This window comes from Ixodes scapularis, unplaced genomic scaffold, assembly GCF_016920785.2.
Source record: "Ixodes scapularis isolate PalLabHiFi unplaced genomic scaffold, ASM1692078v2 PGA_scaffold0__279_contigs__length_252992795, whole genome shotgun sequence".
NCBI classification, from domain to species: domain Eukaryota; kingdom Metazoa; phylum Arthropoda; class Arachnida; order Ixodida; family Ixodidae; genus Ixodes; species Ixodes scapularis.
In genome coordinates, this window is record NW_024609835.1 from 86,184,531 (window position 1) to 86,209,726 (window position 25,196).

At 44.7% G+C, this 25,196-nt stretch overlaps 1 protein-coding gene across 1 annotated transcript; it reads left to right on the forward strand.

Annotated features, from left to right (window-relative positions):
• Positions 1 to 235: 235 nt before the first annotated feature.
• On the forward strand, positions 236 to 24,199 carry LOC8028827 (proteasome subunit beta type-4). The gene is made up of 8 exons (XM_029975850.3): positions 236 to 374; positions 1,507 to 1,713; positions 2,629 to 2,712; positions 5,304 to 5,366; positions 8,560 to 8,641; positions 19,556 to 19,675; positions 21,679 to 21,767; positions 24,136 to 24,199. Exons 1-8 carry the CDS (start codon positions 253 to 255, stop codon positions 24,146 to 24,148), a joined length of 780 nt encoding a protein of 259 aa, XP_029831710.2. The 5' UTR covers positions 236 to 252; the 3' UTR covers positions 24,149 to 24,199.
• Positions 24,200 to 25,196: the final 997 nt, after the last annotated feature.

The following is a 25,196-nucleotide window of genomic DNA, read 5'->3' on the forward strand; positions in this document are numbered from 1 at the left end:
ACTGTTAACATTTAGCGCACAAGATAGAGAGAAGGACAGGACAGAAAAGAGCGCTACTCACAACTCAAAACTGCTCATTTTTATTTGTTTGTAGTTTGTTAATAAAATTAATTTTTATATGCATAAATTTTTGGTAAAAGAATAAGAAGAGATATTGAAACGTTAATCAGAAATAATTTTAAAGCAGATTCCAAATTCCCCAAATTCACGTCGACTGATGCGACACTTTTCGGTCATTCTCCGTACTCGAAAATGCTAGTTTCAAAGATGGCGTTCGACATGTCGGTTCTGCCGGGAGCGAACTCCTTTGGGTTTCATCCAAACCATGCTGCAAATTCGAGCATGAGTGACTTTGGAGCTCGACAGCGAACACTGTAAGTAATATTTCGCCAAATACGACAGCGCCCTGTAATTGTTTGTTTGTGTAAGCTTAGAAAATAGTGGTGTGTTATCCGCCGAATGAGCTACAAGATGAGTTGACAAATTCTGACTTTCTTGCTTCGAATGACGCAGCAAATTACATACCACCGTCTTCCTTGAAATTACACCTGCGCTTTCATTTCAAAGTACCCGTATAATATTTACTGATTCGTGCTCCACGTAGAACTCCTACTAAAAGCCAGGACTTTTAATCAGTGCCTCGCTTCAGCCGTGCACAAAAATATCTGGCTGCTTGCATTGGCGTTATTTGCCTGGTTTCACCCGTCACACGTTTGAGTAGGCGTGTAGGTAACTCACCGCTGTAGAATTACTTGGTAGCAGGCCTACCCGCAGGGTGTTTCCAAGCCAATTTTACTGGGTGTTCCTTCATCGCAAAGGTAAACTACGCATAGCCTGAAGCTCACTCGCTGCCGAGGTGGAGCGCTAGCGGTCCGGACTAGTTGCCAAGGTTTCAGAGCTTGCAGTTATCTGGTTCAAAAGTTCTAAGAGATTTTCGAAAAATTTCAATGGCGAAACAGAGGCCGTCGAGGCTCACGAACTTATGAATGTCGTAGAAAACAACGAAACTTTTTTTTAATTAAGATAGCGGTTAGTTCTGAAACTTGGGCGTCTGGTCAGGACCACTAGCGCGACCTTTTGGGCGCAGGCTGAGCGTCCGGCAATTCGTAGTTTGCTTTTGCGGTGATAAAAACACTGTAAATGTTGTTTCCTTCGGAACACGATGTTTAATAGAAATATAAGTATCTTAAAGGCCGAATATGACGCAGCCCTCGCAGCACACATTGTTTTACCGATGTGTGGATATACCGGCGTGCCACAAATATCCTGTGGACGTGTATACACAGCTTACATGTGACGTCATTCGCGCCCATGTCACTACCTTGTGCGCCGCGAGCGTTCGGTTCGCCATGTCGGTTTCGCACCACAGAAGTTGTAGTTCAAAGAAACCAGTTAGCAGAAATGACGTCAGTATCCAGCATTGGCGACACTTGCAAGCTACGTACAGGACTTCTGTGTCGCCTGGTGGTACAATGCCCCGATGCTTCGCCTTTCGTCTTTCTCCAGGCATCCGATGGTGACGACAACGTCGGTGCTGGGCGTCAAGTTCGACGGAGGCGTGATGCTGGCGGCCGACCTTGCAGGCTATTATGGATCTTTGGCCAAGCTCAGGAACTGCCCCCGCCTGCTCAAGGTCAACGACCAGATCATTGTTGGTGCGGGTGGGGACTATGCCGACTACCAATTTCTCAAGGGGGTCATGGACCAGAAAGTGTGAGTTTGCTTCCCGGGCATTGTTTGGCGAACTGCGGTAGCCTCAGGGTACTGTAACGCTGGTGCAATAAATGGTAAGCCACCAAAGTGGCTCACTCTTTGGGTTTGTGCAATGGACCAGGCATATATTTTATACTTTATTTGACCTTACGCTCGAGTTGAAACGGTGCGCTGGCCGAGCGGTGACAATCTTGCATGAGCACCCTTGCCATGCCGTGCCATTGGGTGTGAGATTGGGAGGGATTGATGCACAGGGATATGTTGAAAGGGAGTATAAGCCATGCTTATACAGTTAATTCTTGACTTTGCTCCGCACGTTGAGCTAGTCCTACCTTGCACTCGTGCGTAAAAAATAACAATAATAAATGCTGCAACAGCACAGCTTGAGGTGCAGCCTCTTCCAACACTCCTCGTGCATGAGGGGGCAATGGTCAAATTCAGCCTTGCTCCCAACAGCTTAGCATACCGGTGCCAGCATTTCATTGAGCCAGATTTCTGTCCCGCCTTCCGCCTGTACAAGCCTGGTTCATGGGTTGAATGCAGCTTTAAACTCGAGCAAGTTGCAGCAATGCCATAACATTTGCAGCTCATTTGATTCTGCTCTTTCCATGAGGTTTGTGGCAATAAAAATAACGGCAAGTAAAGTCAGATGAGACATAGTTGCTTTTCAGAAAGTTATATTAAAAAGAGGGAAGCGACTGTGACTGTTGTGAAATATGGTGCAATAAAACAACCGCTCATTCACACCGGAAGCAGATCCACGTTCGCAAAGCGGTTGCGAACGCGGTTGTATAAAGATCGAGTACAATTGCACGCACACTCGATGAAATCAGGTGCGCGTACAATTGTACTGGATCATTATGCAACCTAAAATTGCAGACGACCTTAAGTGTCCATTTGCTCGATTTGTTACAGGATCAGTGAGGAGTGCTTGAATGACGGTTTCAAGCTTAAGCCGAAGTCCCTGTACTCCTGGCTTACTCGTGTCATGTACAACAGGTATGTCGCATTCTTTGCTTGCTACTGACCATGGAGCCTCGCTTGATAATGTTTGTTCTACTTAGAGCCGGGGCTTTTCGTTTTCCCCCAAGTTCAACTTCGCCTACAATTTACTACTGCAACCCTGCTTTGTTTGCAGGAGGGCTTGGTTAGACACAGTTTCTCCCGTGGAACTGTACAGTTGCAGTTTATTGAATGCGCAATGGCATAACGATAAACAAAAGTGACGGAAGCTAGGACGTCCTCATGAGTACCGTAGAATACCGCGCATCCACCCATTCCAGATTAAGTGCCCATTATCAAATTTGTAAGATCTGAGAAAATATGCACAGTACATTTATATGTAAAATTGATAACCGGACAAGCGCCCATCCCCTATTTTCTCGCGATTATTTCTAAATTTCGAGTGGGCACTTTCCCGGTATTTTACGGTATCAACAAGCAATATTTTGTAAGTTTATGTTCTGGGCCCTTAGAGACAGAGTTCAGTTTTAAAAAAGAAAGAACCAATGGGCAGAAAAGTGCATGCTGTTGGTGTTGTCACCGGGTGGCTGGCTTGACGAACTGGCATAGAAAGTGTGGAAACCAAAAATCAACAATACTGATACTTGGGTTGAAGTTTGTTTTGCTCGCAGTAGCAAGGCATTTAGCAGTCCACCTTTTTCGGAAATCAGTGGTCCGAGGTGTTTAGGCAGAGTGTGCTCGTGCGCACCTCAAGTGTTGCCAAGTATGTCATGGTCGCCTAAGAGTCAGTCCATGGAATTCCAACATGTGTTTTCATAATTAGGACTCCTCAATTTGCATGCTGTTTATGTCCTTCTTTAAAGAAAAGTATAAGCTCCGTTTTCTTGATAAATGTGCACACATAGCTTAGACTTCTGTTTTTACGCTAACTGTGTTGGCCTGAAATCCCTGTTGGAAGTGTGATGAAACAGTATGAAAAACCGTCATGAAATGCATGGCATGGATTTTGGGAGTGATATTGAGAAATTGACGAGGAATGCAGTTGACGAAATCAAACTATAGGGGGTAAAGTTTCATTATCATCATCATCACCACAAACAATTGCTGTGTGGCAAACAACTCAAATGCTAGACCTCACCGAGTGTACACCACATTGTTTCCGCGCTCGCTGCATATTTGTTTGTAGCAACATGGTGCGCACTTACTGCGTACCGCAGCACTCGAAACGTGCTTTTAAACTGGATATATGCTGCGCAGAGGACTGCAGGCGTGTATGCGACGGTGCGGACACTGTCCACTATTGGCTCTCATGCAACGGTGCACTATATGACATGATCGCAGTTGAGCACGTCCTCTCCTTCAACGAGACACCACTTTCTTTCGCCGATGTCATCCATGATTGTCAGAAGAGACAGGGTAACTGAAAAGTGAAGTAAATGTAAATAGCACATCGTGATGTTTGGATGAAAAGTAGCACAATGTCGTACTTGGTTGAAGAATAGTGCATACGTCATACTTTTATATTTTTTTTTTTTTTTTTTTGTGAATTGGTTAGGAAAACACGGGACGTTGCGCCGGCCACGCACGATCCATCGCGCACAGCCGACATTATGGGGCTGGACCAGCACTTCCATTCTTGACATATGTATGCTTGTTTTGCCTTCCAAGAGGACTTTGATGACATTGAATGCAAGAGGGGACTAAATTACTTCTATCTAAATGTGTTTAACATTATATAATAGTGTTACATATCTTTCACTAGCCTTGCATCATCATCTTCCATGGCAGCGAATGCACTAGTGACTGTGGCTGGAGGGTTTGTTTGCTACGCAGCATTAGTTCCTGAGGTTGCCGCTAGCAAGCGCCACTCCTCAATCTCCTCCCCAATAGACTATGGCACACGCGTGGGACTACCAACTTTAGTCCACACGAGGTTGGCAGCAGTGCACCAGACTGGACGTGCTATCTTGTGCAAAGCTCCGGCAAGGTTGTGGTTCATGCAGAGGAACTAAAGTTCCCTCCATGCATTGCAGCAGCAGTGGCGTAACCACACCGGCTGGCGAGATCAGTCCATTCCAAACGTCCCCCAACGTGAATCGATCCCAGGACGCCAAGATTCTGAGCCCGACGCTCTATCGCTCTGCCAAGGGGGAGGCCTAGAATGCGACGGTTTTTCTAGCATGCCTAGGGTAGGAAGCATGTGGGTTACTGCATGATCACTCCGTACTACCGCGTCGAGTGATTTAAAGTTGCGGAGATTTTTTTTTAAAGTTGCACGAGAGTGGGTAATAGACGTAAACCAGCGAGCGTTCTGTGTACACCGGCTTTATCCAAGTTATTGAAGAGTGAATCAAGCTTTCTCTTTTTTCTTGTTTGTTTAGAAGCAAATTTGAACTTCTCTTTTGCAAAGTCGCTCACAGATTTCTGGAGTTACTTGTTGCATGTTGTGGCGCTTCTTCGGTAATATTGTATTTCGAGTATTATCTTTTCTTGTCTTTATGTTGTTTACTCTTTTGGTATTATTTTTGTGTAAAAGCATTTTTTTTTTAATGTTTTGTCAATGTCATTATGTTGTTTCCCTGTCCCTACGCTTTTGCCTTCATTTTGCTGTCTCTCCCCTCTTACAGGCGGTCCAAGTTTGATCCCTTGTGGAACACCTACCTCGTTGGTGGACTTCAAGATGGGGTTCCGTAAGCATTGTTCCTCTGACTCTCAATTTCTGGCTTTAGGAACTGTTCTGCCTGCTCATTCTTTTTTTTTCTTTTTTTTTTTTTAATATTATTATTTGGCACATGGCAATGATGTAAACCCTCATATTCTCTGAAGTGTGAGAACACTGAAAAGTCGCAGCTTATTTTAATGTAATAGCGTTAAGGAGCACGTGTCGCAGAAAATTTGGCGTCGGTGGCGTGACGACAAAAAGCCGACGTCAATGGCTTGATGACAAAAGCCGGCATCGGTGGTATGCCACAAAAATCCTGATTGGTCGATAGGGTCGTGACGTTACAACCACATGACCTTGCGCGGTAACTTCAAACAATGCTTGCGTGAAATGTGACTTCATGCATGGAATGAAAGTGGTTAAAAAGCATGACTGTATTGCGAATTAAAGGTCGCGGCATGTCTCAAATGATTTCACTCTATAAAGTAATTCATTTGCCTTAAAAAAAAATTTGAAGAATTGTAGGCGGGATTTGAACCCACGACCCTTCGGTTTAGAGCCAGACACGCTACTGACTAGGCCACGCGAGGCACGCTTGCACGCCTTGTGTACGAGCGGGAAGTTATATTTATATCCGTTTCACTCTCGCATTCTACTTTTAAAGGCAAAGCTTAAAGGGATACTACAACGAAGTTTCGGCGCTCATTTTTTGGTCTATGTGTGTTCAAAGGAGCAGTATCACATCGAACATACCAATATCTTGTTAAAAAAAAAGTCTCGAAAAGGAATTTTAAAACAAATTGAACGATTAGCAGAGAGCACCTGGTGGAGGTCGCTAACGTCTCGCTTGTAATGCCCGTCTAGGAACCTTGACGGCTAGTGACGGAGATTGTCTCGCCTCCGGCCACGACGAGAGAAGAAGGGAAGGAGGAACTCCCCTCTTCCTGAGAATGCCTTTTGTGTGTCGCAGAAGTCACTATTGTACCCCTACAAAATTATAGAAGATTAATCCTTCACTCAAAATTCGTACAAAAGCAGCCGCTTCGGTGGCTGGAACGACTAGGCCATTCTCTCGACGTCAGCCTCGCCGTAGCTTTGCTCGTCCCGAGACGACCTACATCACGATTGTGTTGGATGTCACGTGGTCTCCGCTGCGCCCTCTCTGAGCACTTGCCGGAGTGGGTCGTTTATAATGAAAAATACAGCCACCAGGCTCAAAATACAAACGTGCGATTGTCATTTACGAATATTGTGGATCATATTCAACCTATTTTTGAACACGACAGGAATATTTCAAATTTCGTTGAAGTATCCCTTTAAGCGTCCCCTAAGTTTTTTTCGTCTTAACACCTTGTATTACATCTTGGGCTGTGATGAGTAAATTGCTCGGGAGTGCTTAATTTACTTGGGCACCCCTATGAAAAATTAAGTGTAGGGGAGGGGGGCTTAATTGGCAAAGTGTTTGGTTATGGGATACAAAAGCTGCCAAGAGCTTTCCAGCACCACGATGCCGAGAGGGCTGGAAGACGGGAGGCAGCCATAGAAGTCTGGCAGAGCAGTGGAACACCATTGTATCTCTCCTTTATTCCCCTTCCTACAAATGGCAATTCATGTCTGTAGACACAAAATTTCCGTATCATATGTGAAAGCTTTGGTAGAAACTGCTGTATCTTGTGTTGCATGAAATTTCACCATGTTGGCAATCTGTTGTTGTTTCTTTTTTTTATTATAAACACAATCTATATGTGTTACAAGAAAAAATAAAACTATCAGGTTGTCAGTCTGGGCTGGACAACTAACAATGGACCAAGAATTGAATTTTGGTGCTGGAAATACAAACAAAATACAGCACATTTCTAAAAAAAAAATTGTTTTTTCACTACAATGCTTAATTGCTGAGCACTCAGTCTTTGCCCAAATGGAGCACTAGCAGTCGGGACCAAGTGCCCAACTTTCAGAGCTTGATGTTACCTTATACTAAAGTTATATTAGTGATTTTCTGAAACTTTCGAGGGAAAAATTGTGCCCTTTTCCGGTAGACAATGCCATTCATCTCTATGTATTCATATGCTTCGTCAGCCGCCATTTTACAATTGGAAATTTCCTAAAATCACTTATAACTTTGTATGATAACGGGGCTCTGAAACTTTGGCTACTGTTCCAGATCGCTTGCGCTGCATTTGAGCAGAGACTCTGAATGTTTGGCGATGCATAGTGTATCTTCCAATGAAAAAAGACGCTTAATCTTTTTCCTGCGGCACCCTGTATATGTGGGACTCTCGTATCATATGCTAGTATCGTCTGGAAATATTTCTCGCCCTCAGTTTAGCATTTCAACTGGTAGTTGGGAACTACTTTGCACTGGTGAAAAATAGTTTTAACTAAACAATTCATACTATCACCCGTTTTACCGAATGGAATCTTTTAGGGAGTGCGACGGAGTTCATAGTCTGAGGTGTAGCCAAGACCTCGAGTCCCATTGGGCTCGCTGGGGTCACGGTTTGCAAACTTGTTTTTATCAGACGCGTTATTTATGATCAGGGACAACAAGATTTGGCTCTGTGACGCCGATTCTGGACAGTGTGTGGGGCTCCTCCAACTAATGCTCCTAGACAGCAGTTTTGAAGGGAAAGCAAAACCCAGCAATGGAAAGTGCAGTTATTTCCATATTCGTCAGTCTTCCGCCACGCTTACGGAGAAAGGGCAAGATTTTATTTGTTTAAACGCTCTTTGCCTTCGATTGGATGATCTGACTGTGCAGTCACCCTATAAAGCTTTTGGCAGCTCCAGCATTTTCTGTTTCAAACAGGGCATGCGAAATATTTTTCTAATGTCCAGCAGTTCTAATGTCATAGTCGGTGACAGAATGGGAATGGCAGGGGGGTGTCTTTCGAGCGTCCGGCCTCCAGCATACAGCTGCGCACGCACGCTCAAGGCGCACGACGTGCTGAAGCGTGGTCGAAGGTACAAAGCTTGACCTGGAGACGGTACAACCGAAGCTCCTCCCTGCCCCTCTCACCTTGTCAGTGACCACAGTTGGAGATGGGTGAGCGAGGAAAGAAAGCAAGGTTCAACCTCTCTTTTACCTTCATTCTTTACGCTAATTTTTCGTAGGGTGCTGGAAAAGCGAGACCTGCCTCGGCGTACGTTGCATGAAATAGTCTACCTACTTACGTGTTGCGCCAAGGGAACCAAGCTCATTCCGTTGCCTTTTTGTTCAGCTTTTTGGGTCAGGTGGACATGCTTGGCACTGCTTTCCAGTCCGACACCTTGGCCACTGGCTACGGTGCCTACATTGCACAGGTAAGGGAAAAATTGAGTTTTTTTTCACTTTCATTTGGATTTTGTTTGTTATCTGCGACGAGGATTTCGTTAATGTTTGATGCCGCCCGAACGGTCATGCACTTGCTGCTTGCTCAAAGTGCAGCTTGTTTTTTTGCTGCTAATGTCGTTCTGATTAGTGCTTTTTCTGGGCATTTATTAGGCCTCGACACCCAGAGAAAAAAAGTTGTATTTTTTAGGCGTGAAACAGTAGAATATGGTGTGGAGGACACATTGCTCAGTTAACGTGCTGCTCCGGATTAATTTAAAAGGGCCCTGCAATCATATTTAAGTATCTACCTTTTTTGCGCTTTCCACGTCTCTTGGGGTTCGGGCAAGTCAGCGGGCACGGAGAGAGTAACTAAATATAAGTGCGTCATATTTTAACCGGACGATGCGGAAACCTCCACCACCGACGAGGGCGACCCGCGGTACTCAAAGCGCGCAAAATGTGACATGTTTGGTCCTGGGCTTACTACTGGTCAAAGCCGCTAAAAGCTTCTTTTTAGTCGAAATATAAAGTATAAGTGGTGCGAATCGTTTCAATTATTTATAAAAGTAGTTTTTGTTCAGTATTTTAGATCAGAAAAGAAGCGAATGCAGTTTATAAAGTACGGAAACAAGAAATGACCCGTCGCCATACCTGCCACCAAGCGGTGGAAAAGGCGGCGCACACTAGAAAGGAGTACTGGGATCAGGCGCCGACAAGGAAATGTCCTGGATATACGCGGTGGCGCTGCGGTCATATTAACGGGAGGATCCAACCGGCTCCAAGCGTTCCGAAGGCCTTTGCCGAGAAGCTTTGTCTTGCGGTTCGGCCGTTCCGCGGTATGGCAGCGCGAAGTGGCTCCCATTCTGAACTGATCTTTAACCCGCGTTTGCTGTCGTTTGTGGCCAATGAAGTGTCATGCCGAATTAGTGCTTAATCGCGCAGCAAATGCAATGAGAGCCGCTCTGACTGCCAGCTGCATACAGCCTATCCAGAATATGCTTTAGTGGCGCCCCCTCGCGCCGTCGACACGGATTGCGGCAGCCGTGAGCGCTCGCTGAGCTCACTACCCCTCCTCTAGTTCACGGCCACTCAAGCAACCAAGGACGTCATGAGGGAAGTTATTTTTTGCTTGTTTTTGTAATTTTAATTTGCCTATAACTTTTAAAATAAAACTAATTTTAAGAAAAGAAAAGTTTCACTAAGTTGCTACGTTCAGTGCGCTCATGTTCGGTGCAAATTAAAAACCAGTAAAAAAGTCATTGCAGGGCCCCTGTAAGTTTTCAGAAACAGAATTCAAGTCCGACCTATTGTCCGTCGCAGCATGATATCTGCAGAACCTCCACGTCCAGCAAATGCTCATTGCTTTCTGTCTTGCTTTGACTGCAATGTGCGTATGCTGAAGTGTTGTCGAAGCTATCTCGTGTTTCAAAAGTCTAGTGTCCCAGACTGAAAGTTGTGAGGGTCACTTTGCTCCCTGCAGCTGCACATGTGCCTTTTTGTTTTCTTCACTTCTTTACAGGCCATTTTAGCAGACAGTGCTTCAGACATCATTTGTAATGTTTTTCTAAAAGAAAAGAAAGAAAAGCTTGGCACACCAGTAGTTTAGCCCCATGTTGCGGTACAAAAAATCTTTGTCCAGGTTGCGAGCTGAGAATGTATTTTTTTGTCTAAGGCTCGTCAAAATATTAAGCACTAGAGAAAATCGGCCGTCTGTGTGAAGTCAGAATTTCAAACCCTTTTTGCTCATGTTCCGCCCATTGAAAAGCATGACAAAAGAACCCAAGCATGCAGCTGATCTCCCTACCCCGCCGTATCCTTCCATGTAATAAGGTCTGTCTGCTTTGTTGGTCACCGTAGCAATGCAGCGTCTTCTTTATGGACGAACACAGCGTCTGAATCCATCTACGGCAAACGCCATCTTCCGAATGCCGTCTTAAAGTGAACTCGGCAACACTTGGCAAAGCCAGACGCGTCATCGAGGAGGTCAACCCCAAGGGCGGGAGGCAGTCACGTGGTAAAACCTTAGCGTTTCCAACTAGGCTTGGTGCACGCCAGGGTCAGAGCTTATAAGCAGTTTTCCCCAAAGGAAGCGTGGGGTGGACCTACCGTCGGGCCAGCATTGCTGTGTTGTTAACAGATGACATTCGGAAGATGGCGTTACTGTAGCTGGCTTCAGGTGCTGCATTTGCACATGCGTCTATTGACATTCAGTGACCAGAGCAGACGGACTTTGTTCTGTGGTAGAAGGGCATGTGGCGAAATCAAGTGGATACTTAAGCTTTTTCGCAAAAACTAAATTAATTTTTTTGTATTATATTTTGCTCTTGACGTTTTTGGTTTTAAAAACTAATTATGCACCCTGACACTAAATTTTATAACCATACGCCAGATAGTTACGTCGATATAAAATATTTTCAACACATTATGAGGCAGTAACAAAGCAAAGGAGTTCATTGTTTGAATGGATTTTTCTCAGTTCTGCTTTCTGCTGCAAATTTCATACGAAAGTATTCTGATAACACCATCAAGTTTTTTCTGAACTGAAATTTACTGGGGAATCGGGCTATCTACTTTATTTTATTTTAAGTTGAAGTCCTTATTGAAAAAAAATGTTTTCAAAAATTGACATAGGACAGATGTGCATCTCATATTTTGAGGTAATAGCTCTTCCATGTCCCCCATTTTATATTCTAGCAGTCAAAATGGTGCTTAATAGCTTCATTTGCATATCATAGACTTCTTAACGAAGAGTGACACATCTTCTTATGCAGGTATGCAAAGTTGTCCTAGAGAGCTGAACGTTTGCTCAGTACACCTACATCTGACGTTAAATCTCCCCTTCAGATTTCATTCCTATCACTCGAGTAGTTCAGAAGTTAAATCTCTAGCCAGTGTCTCCCCTTAATGGTTCGAACATTAACAAAGAGAGTTCAAAATAAGGACTTACAACTCAGATGGCATAACTTCTTCAGCACCTAATAGTTTGGCGAGCGTTTTATGAAAAGCATGTTTTTTTTAAACATCCAACAGCTGTTTTTTTTTGGTCAAGAACTTAAAGTGTTTGACTCCCAAAAACCTGTTTCTTCTTCCTTTGCCTTTCTGTACTAAACGCGAGTTTTGCTAACTGCCCTCGCCTACTCCAGCAGTAATGCCTCGTAAGTGTTGCGCAAAGAACTGCTTCGTTTTTGAACCAAAAGTAGCGCTATGTGTCGTGCATATTTACGAAGGATGGAGAGGAGTGCTACAGGTGCACGCTTTGTATCTGTCTGTGCCTCGTATACTCGGCAATTCGCATTTATTACACGGGACATGTCTCCAGGCAGGAGACTGGGCGATGGCTTGGCGATCTTTCCGTTGGGATCCCCACGGCGACACTGCTATTACATAATTCAAAAGACAGTTCTGCCAACACTGTCTGAGGCATGTTTCTTTCTTGTATGATGGTCACATTGGTCGTACGAAAGCTGTGTGCAGACATGTGCAATGCGTGCACATATGTGTGGAACAAATGTGCTTCGAAAATGTGCAAATGTGCACTTGAGGTGTGTCCGCAGATACTTCTGTAATCGTGTCTGCAGCGAATAATGTGTTCTTTGTACGATGTAGGAAAAAGTGTGACTGCAGCTTTATGGTTCATACTCGTGACGGCACGACTAGGATTATCAGATGTCAACGACAAGCTTGATAATATGTGTAACAAGCACAGCGGAAGCTTGAAGCTGTTGTGTTCATTAAACCAGCACCATCAAGGTTGGCAGTCTGCGTTACTCTTATTCCCGTCGATAAAAGCAGAATACGACTACCGTAAAGTTCCGAGAGAACGACCGCCCCCGAGAGATTACCCATTGTGTTTTTCTGGCTAAATATCTGCAACAAAAGTTCGAAACATCGCCCACCCCCCCGATTCCCGTGGGTCATCATGCGGTGTCCGACAGGAAGCAAATCTACTGCGTCCGCAGTCTGCGGTATCCGCTCCCGTGACATAAAGTTAGTAGCGGACTTCCGCGTTTTTGTTACCAATCTGCGCGCACAATCTCAGTTCCATGCGAGTCGGTCCCACGTGTATATTGCATCGTTAAATACAATTCTGCTGCTTTCACAATCTGCGGCATTAGTTCCCATAACATATGAGTTTGTGACTGATTCCCGCGTTTTTGTACGCGATCTGTGTGCGATATCAGTTCCCGTGGCAGGCAAGTTTGTAGCGGGTTTCCGTATGTTTATTACACCATAACACTTGAATCTCCTGCGTCCGCGATTTGCGGTATTCATCCCCGTGAGGTGAGAGTTCTTGACGGGTTTCCACGGGTCCTTCGCACTGTGAAATCTGCTGTGTCCGCAACCTGCGGTATCCTTTCCCGTGACACAGGAGTTCGTAGCAAATTCCTGCATAATGTTTATCGCATCGTGAAACGCGAATTTGCGGTGTCCGCGATTTGCGGTATCAGTTCCCGCGTCACGTGGTTTGTAGCCGGTGCCAGGGCGTTTGCCATTAATTTTTGATAAAGTCTTGCTGTGGCATCCCAAAGATATATCCCACCCCATGTTTTTCACCATTCATCCCTTCATTTTGGGTGGGCATTCTTTCGGAACTTTAGGGTAAAGGACTGCCAGCCTGCCGAAACATTGTTGTGTTGATTTGGCCAGGCGTGGTTGCTCTCTTCTAAGAATAATTGCATCCTCTCCCCTAGGAGTAATAACAAAATAACAAGTTTCCAACTGCCCCCCCCCCCCCTGAATAAAGTTCTGCCGACGCCTATGGCACTGGATCTTATGTTGCTCATGCTTTATAACACTTGCAACCCGGTAGTCGTCGCCCGGCCATCCAGCATTGCCATGTTGGAAACAACGGTCTCCCGAAGTTTCTTTAGTGACACAAACCACGTTGCTATCTAACCCATAGTGTGCACACCATGCAACCATCATACGTGCTCTATGAACAGTGGCTTCGTCAAATACAACCAAAGTGATTTTCTTTTCTTTTTTTTTTTTTTTTGACGAAAAAATGTTTTTGTTAACTTATAACTTCTCCAGGATTGGTCCAGCTGCGCCATTTTGAGAAATTTATACTTGGCTGCACCTTGCTGCTCCCCAAGGGAAAAGTCGTGCCGAACTATGCCAAACTGTTTATTTGTGAAGGGTTGGTTTTGAGAAGTTTTCATTTTCATCTGACAACTGTGCTGAACCCAGTTGGGTTTTTGCCATCACAATCCAGTTTGGGTTTCCAGCTCCATGGCATTGTTTCACTCCAATTTTACCACAAAGGCTGAACCGCATGTAAGCGATTCAGTGAGCAACGAGATGAGAGTCGCTCGGTTTAAGGATTTCTTGTAAGCGTCTCTCAGCGCCTTGGTTGCTTGCTCCCGTTGCTTTCATGCGGTTTGCCTCGTCGCGCAACTGACCGAACGACAGCGAAGCGGCTCACCGGCACTTCTCTTGTTGCTTGCCAAATCACTTGCATGCGGTTTATACTTAAAGCTCTGGCACCGCATGGTTTATCCAGTGTTAGGAGCATTTCGGAGTCAACTACTGAAGATGAACAAGCACAAGTAACTCTTTTTTTCTGCGTGAACTTGTCAAGAAGCGTGAAACTGCTTTGTAGAGATGTGCTCGCACGTGGTTCCTTTTTTGCTAACACATTCGGCCAGGATTGCTCTGTTATGAATTGGTGCTTTTTTTTTTTTCATATCCAATGATGTGAATCCTTGATGATCCTCTTGTTGTTAGACTGTGCGTTACGGAACCTAAAATACAAGGGGTGATCAGAAAGTTTTGCAACTCGCATATAACAATAACTACCAGGGCTTTGAAAAAAATTTTATTTTTAATTTAATCTTTCCTTAAAGGGGCCCTGCAAGGACTTTTTACTGTTTTTTTAATTTGCACCGAACCTGAGCGCACTGAACGTAGTAACTTAGTGAAACTTTTCTTTTCCCGAAATTCGCTTTATTTTAAAAGTTATAGGCAATTTAGAATTACAAAAACAAGCAAAAAATAACCTCCTTCATGACGTCGTAGGTCCTGGCTTGAGTGGCAGTGAACTAAAGGAGAAATAGTGAGCTCATCGAGCGCACACGGCCGCCGCACTCCGTGTTGACGGCGCCAGAGGGCGCCACTAAAGCATGTTCTGAATAGGCTGCATGGAGCGGGCAGCCAAAGCGGCTTTCATCGCGTTTGCTGCGCGATTAACCACTAATTCGGCATGACACTTCATTGGCCACAAACGACAGCAAACACGGGGCAAAGATCAATTCAGAATGGGAGCCACTTTGCGCTGCTATACTGCGAAACGGCCAAACTGTAAGACAAAGCCTCTCGCCGAAGGCCTTCGGAACGCTCGGAGCCGGTCGGATCCTCCTATCTATACGACTGCAGCGCCACCGCGTACATCCGGGATTTTTCCGTGTCGGCGCCTTATCCCACTACTCCTTTCTAGTATGCGTCGCCTTTTCCACCGCTTGGCGGCGGGTATGTTGACGGTTCATTTCTTGTTTCCATACTTTATAAACTGCATTTCTTTCTTTTTTTCATCTATAATAGTGAACAAAAACTACTTTTATAAATAATTGAAACGGTTCGCGCCACTTGTATTTTGTATTTCTACCAAAAAGAAGTTTTTAGTGGCTCTGACCAGTAGTAAGCCCAGGACCAAAGACGTCACATTTTGCGCGCTTTCGGTACCGCGGGTCGCCCTCGTCGGTGGAGGAGGTTTCCGTGTCGTTCGGTTAAAAATATGGCGCACTGATATTTAGCGACTTTTTCCGTGCCCGCTGGCTTGCCCGAACCCCAAGAGACATGGAAGCCGCATAAAAGGTAGACGCTTAAATATGATTGCAGGACCCCTTTAAAGGGGCGCTCAAGCGGTTTTTGGAGAAGCTACTTTTTGGTGCGATGGCGTTAAGGAAGTGTCAGTGAATGAGTATCTTCGGAAGGCAGAACCACCTATTAATCACGCAGGAATAAAATATGTGCGGACTCTTTTCTGTACTTGCGAGGACCAATGAAATTATCGTATGTTTGAAAATTTTGGCGGTCTTTGTAAAGTTTCGCTAAAGAAACAATTTTCAGTTCAATTGAATATGTTGTGCATGATAATTTCACAAGACGTAAAATATTTCTAGTTTAGAATATGCGATAGTGCAATTATCGTTTCACAAACAAGGGACTACGTTTTTTCCTTGCCTTCCTCCGCGGGGGGTGAATTTCGCGTTCCCCATGGATGCGCGGGAGCGCACGTATCTCCGCGCGTTGCAGGCCGGTCGTGCCAGTCGCGGGCCGGCCGGCTCCTTCTATCCGCAAACATGGCGTCGGTGGTGATCGTCGGCGTGGGCGGCGTGGTGAAAGCTCATCGTTCCACGTAAAAGCGCTATCCTTGACTGTGAATTTTCGTCTTGTGTCGCTATGATAACCCAGCACGTACTGGAAGGGAAGATCCACCTACGCGTGCGGCGATGTCGTGGCAGCACTCTCAAGACGACAGAAACGCCCATGCCGTCGTGTTTGTTTACTTTGACTACAGTGGTGCTTTCTAAGCATGAACATCGCCCGGATTTCTTATTTGGCGCATTTCATACGTGTGCTGAAGTTCAAGGTATTACTGGCGTGTACCGTATAAAGGATGCGAGTTTTCACGCGTTTTCATCACCGGAGAAAAGTGATTAGGGCTAGCAATCCTCAACGCTCTCAACGTCTATCTGATCACGAAATCATATTTCTACGTTGCTATATCGCTGCTAAGATTACATTGTCTTTTATAATCGTAGAAAAGGCATGTGACGATATTTGTACTATTGCAATGTCGTGTATTAGAGTCGTGATCGTCCAAGACGGCGGACTGCATCTTTTTATTATTTTTTTTCATCCACTGTACCCTGCAAGCCTATCAAGAAAAAATTAATAATAAAGCTTTAGGCTATAGAAAACTTTCTGTCTATATTCTGTTACGGCATTAAGTAGCAGTGTGTCCCCCCTTTTTGAGGGGCCGCTGAAACAGCTGACGGCGGCGTATAGAAGCAGTCGCCGTGCTGACAACCCGCTGCGCTTGTAGTGGTTGCAGGTGTGTGTACGCGCGGCGCAGAGCGGTCGTTCCTGTCGCTCCGGTTGCAACGGACGCAGTCGTAGGTATGCGCTCGTTGCTCATGTCTGAACCAGCCTTCCCCCCGTCCTCCCGAGGCGAAAGTCAACGTGGCGACATCCTTTGACATCACGTACCATAGGTTACGTTGCGATGCCAAACGTTGGTTTGGTTAAGACTTGCCCGAACCGGAAATCGAAGAACGCCCGAAAAGGTCTGCGTTTCGTCGTCCTCGGAACCCGAACATGACTCTGAAGCGCTGCTATCGTCCACATCGCACGTCGGAGTGGCGTCATAGGAAATCATCCCCAGGTCGGCTGTCCGCCGAAGAGTGTCAACCTCTAAAGCGCGAAACACATGTACGACGAAACCGTCCGATCCGACGTCCGACCGCACAATACGACGGTCGGAGGCGAGAGTTTTCAACGCTCTCCGATGCTACGAAAACCCTCTCCCCCCAAGGTCATTCCGGCAGTCTGCACGTCAGATCGGAAGGTTTCGTCGTACATGTGTTTCGCGCTTAAGGCGCGAAACACATGTACGACGAAACCATCCGATCCGACGTCCGACCGAGCAATACGACGGTCGGAGGCGAGGGTTTTCAACGCTCTCCGATGCTACGAAAACCCTCTCCCCCCAAGGTCATTCCGGCAGTCCACACGTCGGATCGGACGGTTTCGTCGTGCATGTGTTTTGCGCTTAACGGCGTCAGGTCCTCGAGCGTAGAGAACTCCGCCATGATCGAAGCTCGAATGACAAAGGGGTTCGGCCGATGCGGCTACCTCAGGATCACTGCGCGACGGAACGTCGTCCAACGCCATTGGCCCGAGATCCTTTTGATAAGCGTGCGAGAACCAATGAGAGTGGTTTCGTTTTTGGATAGATTCCTAGGTTTGGCGGCCTTCAATTACATTTTTTTTAAAGAAATAATCACGGTATGACTATACTTTTTGGTTTTTAGGGATACTTAGGGCGTCTAAATTCAGCTGTCATCATCAAAACACGAACTCAAAAGCCACTTGAGTGCCCCTTTAATTTAATTCACTTCTTCCATTTGCCTTGAAGGTTTTCAATGCCTCGCAAAAAAAATCTTTCTTCCTGCTCGTCAAGCCACTGCTCTGGCAGTTCGAAGTGCACTCAAGTCATTGAACCTTGTTTCTTTTAGGTGTTTTTCAGATTCAGGAATAAAAAAAAGTCACTAGGAGCCAGATCAGGACTTTAGGGTGTGAGGTCAAGCTCTTCAAAAGCGCACTCTCGAATGACAGCCTGGACAATGGAGACTTGTGAACAGGGGTGTTGTCATGTAGGAGGAGGATGCCATGTTTAGCTGGCTGGTGCAGACCTAAAGTGGAACCAGGAGTCTTGATATTACGAACATGTTTAACCAGAGAGATGTGCTAACCAACAATTATACAGACGTCACTGTCAGACTTTTGGTTATAGCCTAGTTGCAAAACCTTCTGGTCACCCCTCGTATCTTTTTTAAATCAGCTTTTGTGAAATAGATAGAATTCTTGGACAGCTAAATTTCAATCACGATCGAGGAAAAGCGAAGCAAGTTAGACGCTGCATTTTTACACGGTGAGAGATTGTCAGGGACTTTCATCATAAATAAGATGTTTGTAAGAAAACAAGCTTTTCTTTTGGAGGTAAGAGGTGCAGAAAATGCAGATTTTCGTGCCACGTGATAGCTCTCTTTATTATATAAAGGGTTACATTGGTACTCTACACCAACCTTTCAGTAGTGATAGCACGCTTACATCAATCCCGTTAACCTTTGTCCACTAGCACTAACATAACCAAAGCACAAATTTTGATGAGTTTCTGGCACTGTTTTGCAGCCATAGAAAAGTGATTTGGCTAGTACAGCGTGACTGCTAACTTGGGGCTTTTAATGGGCATCACGCAGTATTGCTTACATGTGTGCAAGTAAACACCTCTATTAGGAAACTGCACCGAATTGCCTCATACTCGAATAGGTGCTGCTCCAGAGCTGCTCCAATGCGTTTTTCTGATACAAAGGTGCTTCAAAACTAGGTTTTTTTTTCTGGTTCAAGAATTGCTCCAAATTCAAAACAGGCTGGACCCCCCCCCCCCTCCTGCTTCTCAAATAATGTCTTGTCGTTGTTGCGCATGTCTGAGGAAAAGAAGGAAAGGGAAGGGGGCAGCTCTGGTGGAGCTTATTTTTTGCCTGCCATTTTTAATGCACGAAAAGTCAAAATTTTGAACCAGAAATGTTTGCCTTTGTTGTCAGGCTCTTTTAAATAGTGCTGCGAGGGAGGATAAAAAGCCAGGAGGTAACATCACTCCGGACTCCGATTTTCTGCATTTCAAAAAGAAGGGTTGTGCATTCGCAATGGTTTAAAAAAAAAAAAAAATGTTTTATGAATGCTATTATTAAATATTATAGAAATGTAGCTTACAAAGCTTCTAAATTTTCTAATTGATTACGCCACAAATAAAAAGAAGCAAGGGGTAAAAAGGGGGAGAGACAAACTACAAAAATAAAAAGGCCCACGGGTCTTTTTATTTTGGGGGGAATTTTTTTTCGCATTGTGGTATTTTTTTGCGTGTCTATGGCTACAACTTGAATCGTTTTAGACAACAAACCAACAAAAAAAAAACTACCTTTAGGGTGTCAGTGCCTCTTCAATGAAAACATGTGTAAATGCTTTGTAAAAGGTTCTTTAAGCCTGTGGTGAGGCGTTGTCCGATTTACAGAAACATTATTATTTGGTCTTTCTGTAGATCAGGGTCCAGAGCAAGGGGGAACTTGCTACCAGAATGAACTCTAGAGGTACAGAGTGCCCCCTGTTTTCCTTTGTTCTAGCCGCTGCTGCGCGACGCCTATGAGAAGAAAGGAGGCCACCTAAGTCAGGAGGAGGCCAAGGACGCCCTCGTCAAGTCCCTCACGGTCCTCTACTACAGGGATGGAAGGTCTTTCGACAAGGCAAGTCACATCCTCCGCGCACCACACTGCCCTTTGTAGTGTACCGTGTTAAAACATGAAATGCCTTTTAACGCTTCCCCCAATCCGAACATTTTGTCCGTCCGTTCATCTGTCCGTTCATGTATTTCCCTATAAATTTAGTGGGAAATTTGATGTCACATGACCTGCCATCACGTGGCCTATACACCAATGTAGCTTGCCTGCTAAATTTAGCAAAAAAATTAATGTCGCGTGGCACGACGTGATGTGACTTACACTACACAAGGCTCTATATGGTCTTCTAAACAAATTAAAAATGATTACTTAAACACTGCATTTCATGTATCATAGTGCTTTGAAAGTAAAGGTCACTGCCAATTTTTTCCAATGTAAAAGTTGCTTTCTCCTTCTATTTATTTCTATAAGTATGGACTTTAACTCCGCAAATTTGCCACAGGGGTTATACAATCCTCGTTTGATTTGTTGACGAGATTATTAATACTCGCTCTCGCCTGCACATCAGTTGCGACCATAGGACACGTATGCTGACTTTTCGGTGACGTTTCGTCTCGTCAACCGTGTAACTACTGTAAACAACTTATTTTTCACGGGCTCACTATTTCGCGATTTAGGGCAAAGCTGAAGTTTTGGAATAATTTGCGCGTTCTAATTTTCGCGAAGCAGTGGGATCTCTATATAGATTCCAATGTGTTTAAATTTTACCAGAACTGTTCGTCAGACCTATTTTTTGCGAATTGCAGGCAATTCGCGAAATTTACGAAATTAGGTCCTCGCGAAAATGAAGTTGTTTACAGTATATATTTTCTACTTTTTTCTGAAGACAGCCATTTATGTGGGTAGGACTTGTAAGACTGGAAAGTATGGTACTTCCCAATGCCCCTGGGCAGGGGCAGATTTATGGGTCAGGCTGGGGGGGGGGCAGAGAGAGGGAGGGGGGGGGGGGGGTTGTCTGCTGAGGTACGACATTACAGCCTAAACGTTGTCCAGATCTAGTTTGTTGACCCAATATTTGCGGTGTCACCAAAAACTAAGCTTTCGGCTGGTGTATATCAATTTTTCAGGGTAAGATTGAAGAGTTGGTCCCAACATTTCCTGCACTATAACTAGTTAGATCATAATAGAGGTTGCTCTATTTCTGCCAGATTGTGACAAGATCAAATCCCCTTCTGCTGTCAGATCCTTTCCTTGCGAACCGTTCGGCTATTCCTTTCACTTCAAGCTCTTCAAAACTGACATGAAGCCAAGGGTCTTGTCAATAAAAAGTATAGCAATCATACTCTTAAAGTATTTGGGCTGGCTGTTGATGAATACTTTTAACCCAGTGAATTGGTACCCTTTAATCGATTATCTACTATTCTATTCAGTTTTGTCAGTTGCATTATCTCACAAGAGATAATGCAATTGTATTTTGGAGAGCTGTAACACATTTGAGACATTCACTGTCATTTCCGGGCATTGGACAAATGTTTGCATAGAGTTGATGAAACCAAAAATTCACTATCAGTTTCTTCTTCTTCTTTTACTTTTACTTTTTTTTTTTTTTTTTTTTTTTTTTTCTTTTTTTAGTGGCTATTATTGCAGTTTTTAGGTAACTCTGTTTCTTAACAGTAACTCGTGCCGTGCATGGTTCGAGGGCACCTTAGTGAAGCAGGTCTCTCCACCTCTGTCCATTGATGCATCTGACTTTTGGTCCCCTAAAGTCCTCCAAAGCCCTCCAAAGCTCTTGTCCTTTGAAAAATGCTTGGTTTCTGTGTTACCTGCCTTGAGCTCAAATTAAAACGGACCCTGCTCTGGCAGCCTTGGCAGCTTTCTGATGCCTCAATGTTTGGAAACCGCTGCCTTACACTGGAATAGATCTGGAGGGCACAATTGAAATAGAATCCGCCACTAATAGTTTGCTAGCATGGCTGGCTGCTTGCATTAGGGCTTTAGTTGTACATCACAAATTTCTAGAATAGTTTTGGAGTCTGATGAGCCAGCTTTGGCATCCCCTCCACTTTCAGTACCAACTGGCAGTGGTGACTGCAGAAGGTGTAAAGATTGAAGGGCCTTTCCAACTGGATTCCAACTGGGAGCTGGCACATCTCGTCAAGTGAGCCTCTTGTTCATTTCTGCTATCTATTATTTTTTTTTTTTTTGTATGTGTGTGTGTGTGTGTGTGTGGGGGGGGGGGGGGGGGGGGGGCACTATCTTAAAGGCTGACGTACATCCAGAAAGGAGTGTGAGGGCATTAACTCTGTGGCCCGCAACAATCAAGCGAGGAGGGTCGGAGAGAAGGAAATATAGGGGCCCCAAATAAATAGGATAAACTATGTGCTACTCCTCCTGATATTTACTTTGTTTAGAGCTCTCCTTCGTATTGATATGAAAATACTCAGGTTTAGAGGTTAAAGGGCCACTGAATGTTCTGAGAGTAGTACGGCATTCCATAGCACCTGGTCGAAGTGTGGAACCGAGCCAATCGGGCATTCTTATTGGCTGGTGATGCCCATCTTGAAATTGAAAGAAAATAAATTAAGATATAAGTAGAACAAGTTTACATGCAGGAACTCCGATTAGGTCGTTTATAACCAATCAGAAAACGACGGGCGTGTTAGTTTTTGCTCTGGCTTTCTTTTTTTTTTTTCTTTTTTTTTACCAGCCCAAAGTTTAGTTAATGAAAGGAATATGTCGGCGTGTCTGCCAGCCGGCAAGCAAGCTGTCAGCTTCGTCTGCCCCGATTCAATTCAATTGCTCGGACCGCCATTTTTAAACTACTATCAATTGCAGTGCCATAATGCAGTTCTGAAATGAAGCTTGGGGGCTTTCAGTGCTCCGGGTACAGTCAGTGGCTCTAGTGTTCGTCTCCATCGCTATTGAAACCATGAAACATGAGGGCTGATTTGGAGCAGGGCTGGGCAGTATTGCAATACAAGTGTATCTCGATGGTATCTTAAAGATACTTTCAAGTATCTGTATCTCTGTATCGAGATACATTTGAAAAATGTATTTGTATCTCAGTAGTGAAATACATTTACAGTGCATTGCTTACATCATAATACTTTGCCAGGCTTAGGTATCTCGTTACATTTCTTGCCGTTTTTACGATAAAATTAAAAGATACAAACATCCTCTTAGTGCAAGACACTTCAGAATTTATAACATGTGATCCATCACAATCATTGATGTTAAAAAATAAAAAAGAAACAACTGGTTTAGAGAAGGTTGCTTGCAAAAATAACAGGATACCAGGCACGTAGCCAGGATTTTGTTTCAGGGGGGGCCCGCCCATGACAAAATGTTGTATGAGGGGGAGGGGGGAGAGGAGGCCCCCGCAAAATGGAAGATTTCGGGGGGGGGGGGGGGGGGAGGAGGAGGAGGAGGAGGAGGAGGAGGAGGAGGAGGAGGAGGAGGAGGAGGAGGGGGGGGGGAGAGGAGGAGGAGGAGGGGGGGAAGGGCAGGGGGCAGGTTTCATGGGCCACCCCCCTGGATACGTGCCTGCAGGATACAGTCCTTTTACAAAGCCTTCCACTCTTTCCAATTTAGGAGAGCAAATGCTGTAAAGGAGTTGAGTGGAGAAAAGGCATGGGTCTGTTGTCCAACGTCCCCATATTATGGCATGCAGTCTTTAGCATTCAGTAACTATGCACGGAGTCCTTTCCGGGGGGCAACATGTTTTTTTTAGCGGCATTTTCAATAAATAAAAAGTTCGAGGTAAGGGCAAGTGCAAAAAATGACACAAAAAGAGAGGAGCGCAAGCCTAAGTTACCACATAGTACCGTATGGGAACAAATGTATTTCTATGAGTATCTGTATCTGTACGGAATACTTTTTCACCGTTTTTGCAGAAGTATCTCTTGGGATATCCTGTTGCATAAAAGACAAATGTATCTAGGTTTTTGTATTTTGGGCCTTAAAATACATGTATCTCAGTATTTGTATTCCGAAATATTTTTTGGAGCATCTCTGCCCAGCCCTGATTTGGGGAGAAGGGAGTTGTCGTATAAATAAAAGTATGACCGTACTCCGTTGTGTCTCAGACAGCACTCGCTGACTCTTTATTTTCCTAGCCCTAACGATACATTCGCAGCGCAGCAGCAGCGCTCGGAACCAGCACGCCATCGCTCCCACTCCCGGACGTTCGCTGAACCACTTAAACCCAATAATGATTCAGTAACACTACAGGAGTTCGCCCTGTATCTTGATGATGTGGTATGGGGGTGGTGTGGTATGGGGGGGAGCATTGGGTTTTACCGAAAGAAAACACCCAACCCTAGGTACGGGCCATATTGGTTGGCTTTGCTTGGAAGTGAAAAGGGTGGAAATGGATGGATCATATCGATGGAGCAAGTTGGCCGATTGTTGCCTTTTAAGAATGTTTCCTCCGTGCTTCCTTCGACTGACTCTGTCTTCCTTTTGTTTCCTGTGACTTCCTTTGTTTTCTATTGTCAAGTGTTTCAGAGAGGTTTTCTTTTGTGCAGGGGATACGAGTGAAGAGGAATGCTTACTCTGCCCATTGTCTCAAATAAACACTTTTTACTTCGATGTAATGCACGTTCATGAGGTTTCATGCCCTGCCGACAAGCCATGTGCTTGGAAGGATGTCAGCAGGCAAGTAGTGTAGATCCCGGGACACAGAACCTGTTGGGGCGTCACTCTTGGACAAACTGTGGCGGCTTTAGTTGCAACAGTCACATGCGTAGATATTTGAGTGCACACAGATGGCGTATGCAGTTAGCAAGCTTTTTACTTGCTTCAGGTTCAGGATGGAAAGCACATGCAGTTTTTCTATTTTATTGTAAGGTTCATCTTTCAAGCCTGTCTAACTTTACCGTTTGCTCCTATTTATCACCTGTCTCCTGGCCCACTATCAGAATTTACTGAAGCTTACTGTTGACAGTCCTTTTTCGAGAAGATAATTTTTTGCTACGTAGTCACAAACGTTAAACTTTAGAAATTACATTTCCAAATATTTTCTGCTGCAAACCCAACAGGTTCTATTCTATTCACTTCTCTGCAGGCTGAATGGTTACTTTTTGCTTCCAAAGTCTTTGTCTTGATCCATAACTTCATAATTAAGGGCAGTCCATCCTTCAGGCATATCTTCAACGTGTTCAGGAATCTTTCCGGAGCACTCGTCGTGCTCTGAATAACTTGCAGCTTTTTTCTTACCTATACATCCGTTTTGACACAAAGCAATTGCAATGCCACAGAGAAATTTCGGCAACAACGCAGCAAAACACTCCTGCACGCTGGTTAGGTACAATCAACAACGTATGATTACGGACAACATTCATGAATGCACTTTGTTGTTCAAACCAGTGCTACTTGGTGATGGTATGCAATGCGAACAACTCGTGTGTGAAACCAGAGATCATCCCTGGGTTCAATTATGTTCTGCCCATTTCAATCTGAATGAGCGTCGTATTGGTCTCTGGTTGTGTAATCGTTACTAGGTGTGCTCAATAAAGACGATTGTACTGGACTGGCCAAATTGCCCGTCTATAGCGGAGACACCAGGCACTGTATTGAGACAGACTAA

Coding starts and splice junctions, on each gene's coding strand:
- LOC8028827 (XM_029975850.3), top strand. CDS start 253: ATGCTAGTTTCAAAGATGGCGTTCGACATGTCGGTTCTGCCGGGAGCG. Junction 8,642..19,555: donor ACGGTGCCTACATTGCACAG/GTAAGGGAAAAA, acceptor CCTTTGTTCTAG/CCGCTGCTGCGCGACGCCTA. Junction 19,676..21,678: donor ATGGAAGGTCTTTCGACAAG/GCAAGTCACATC, acceptor CTCCACTTTCAG/TACCAACTGGCAGTGGTGAC.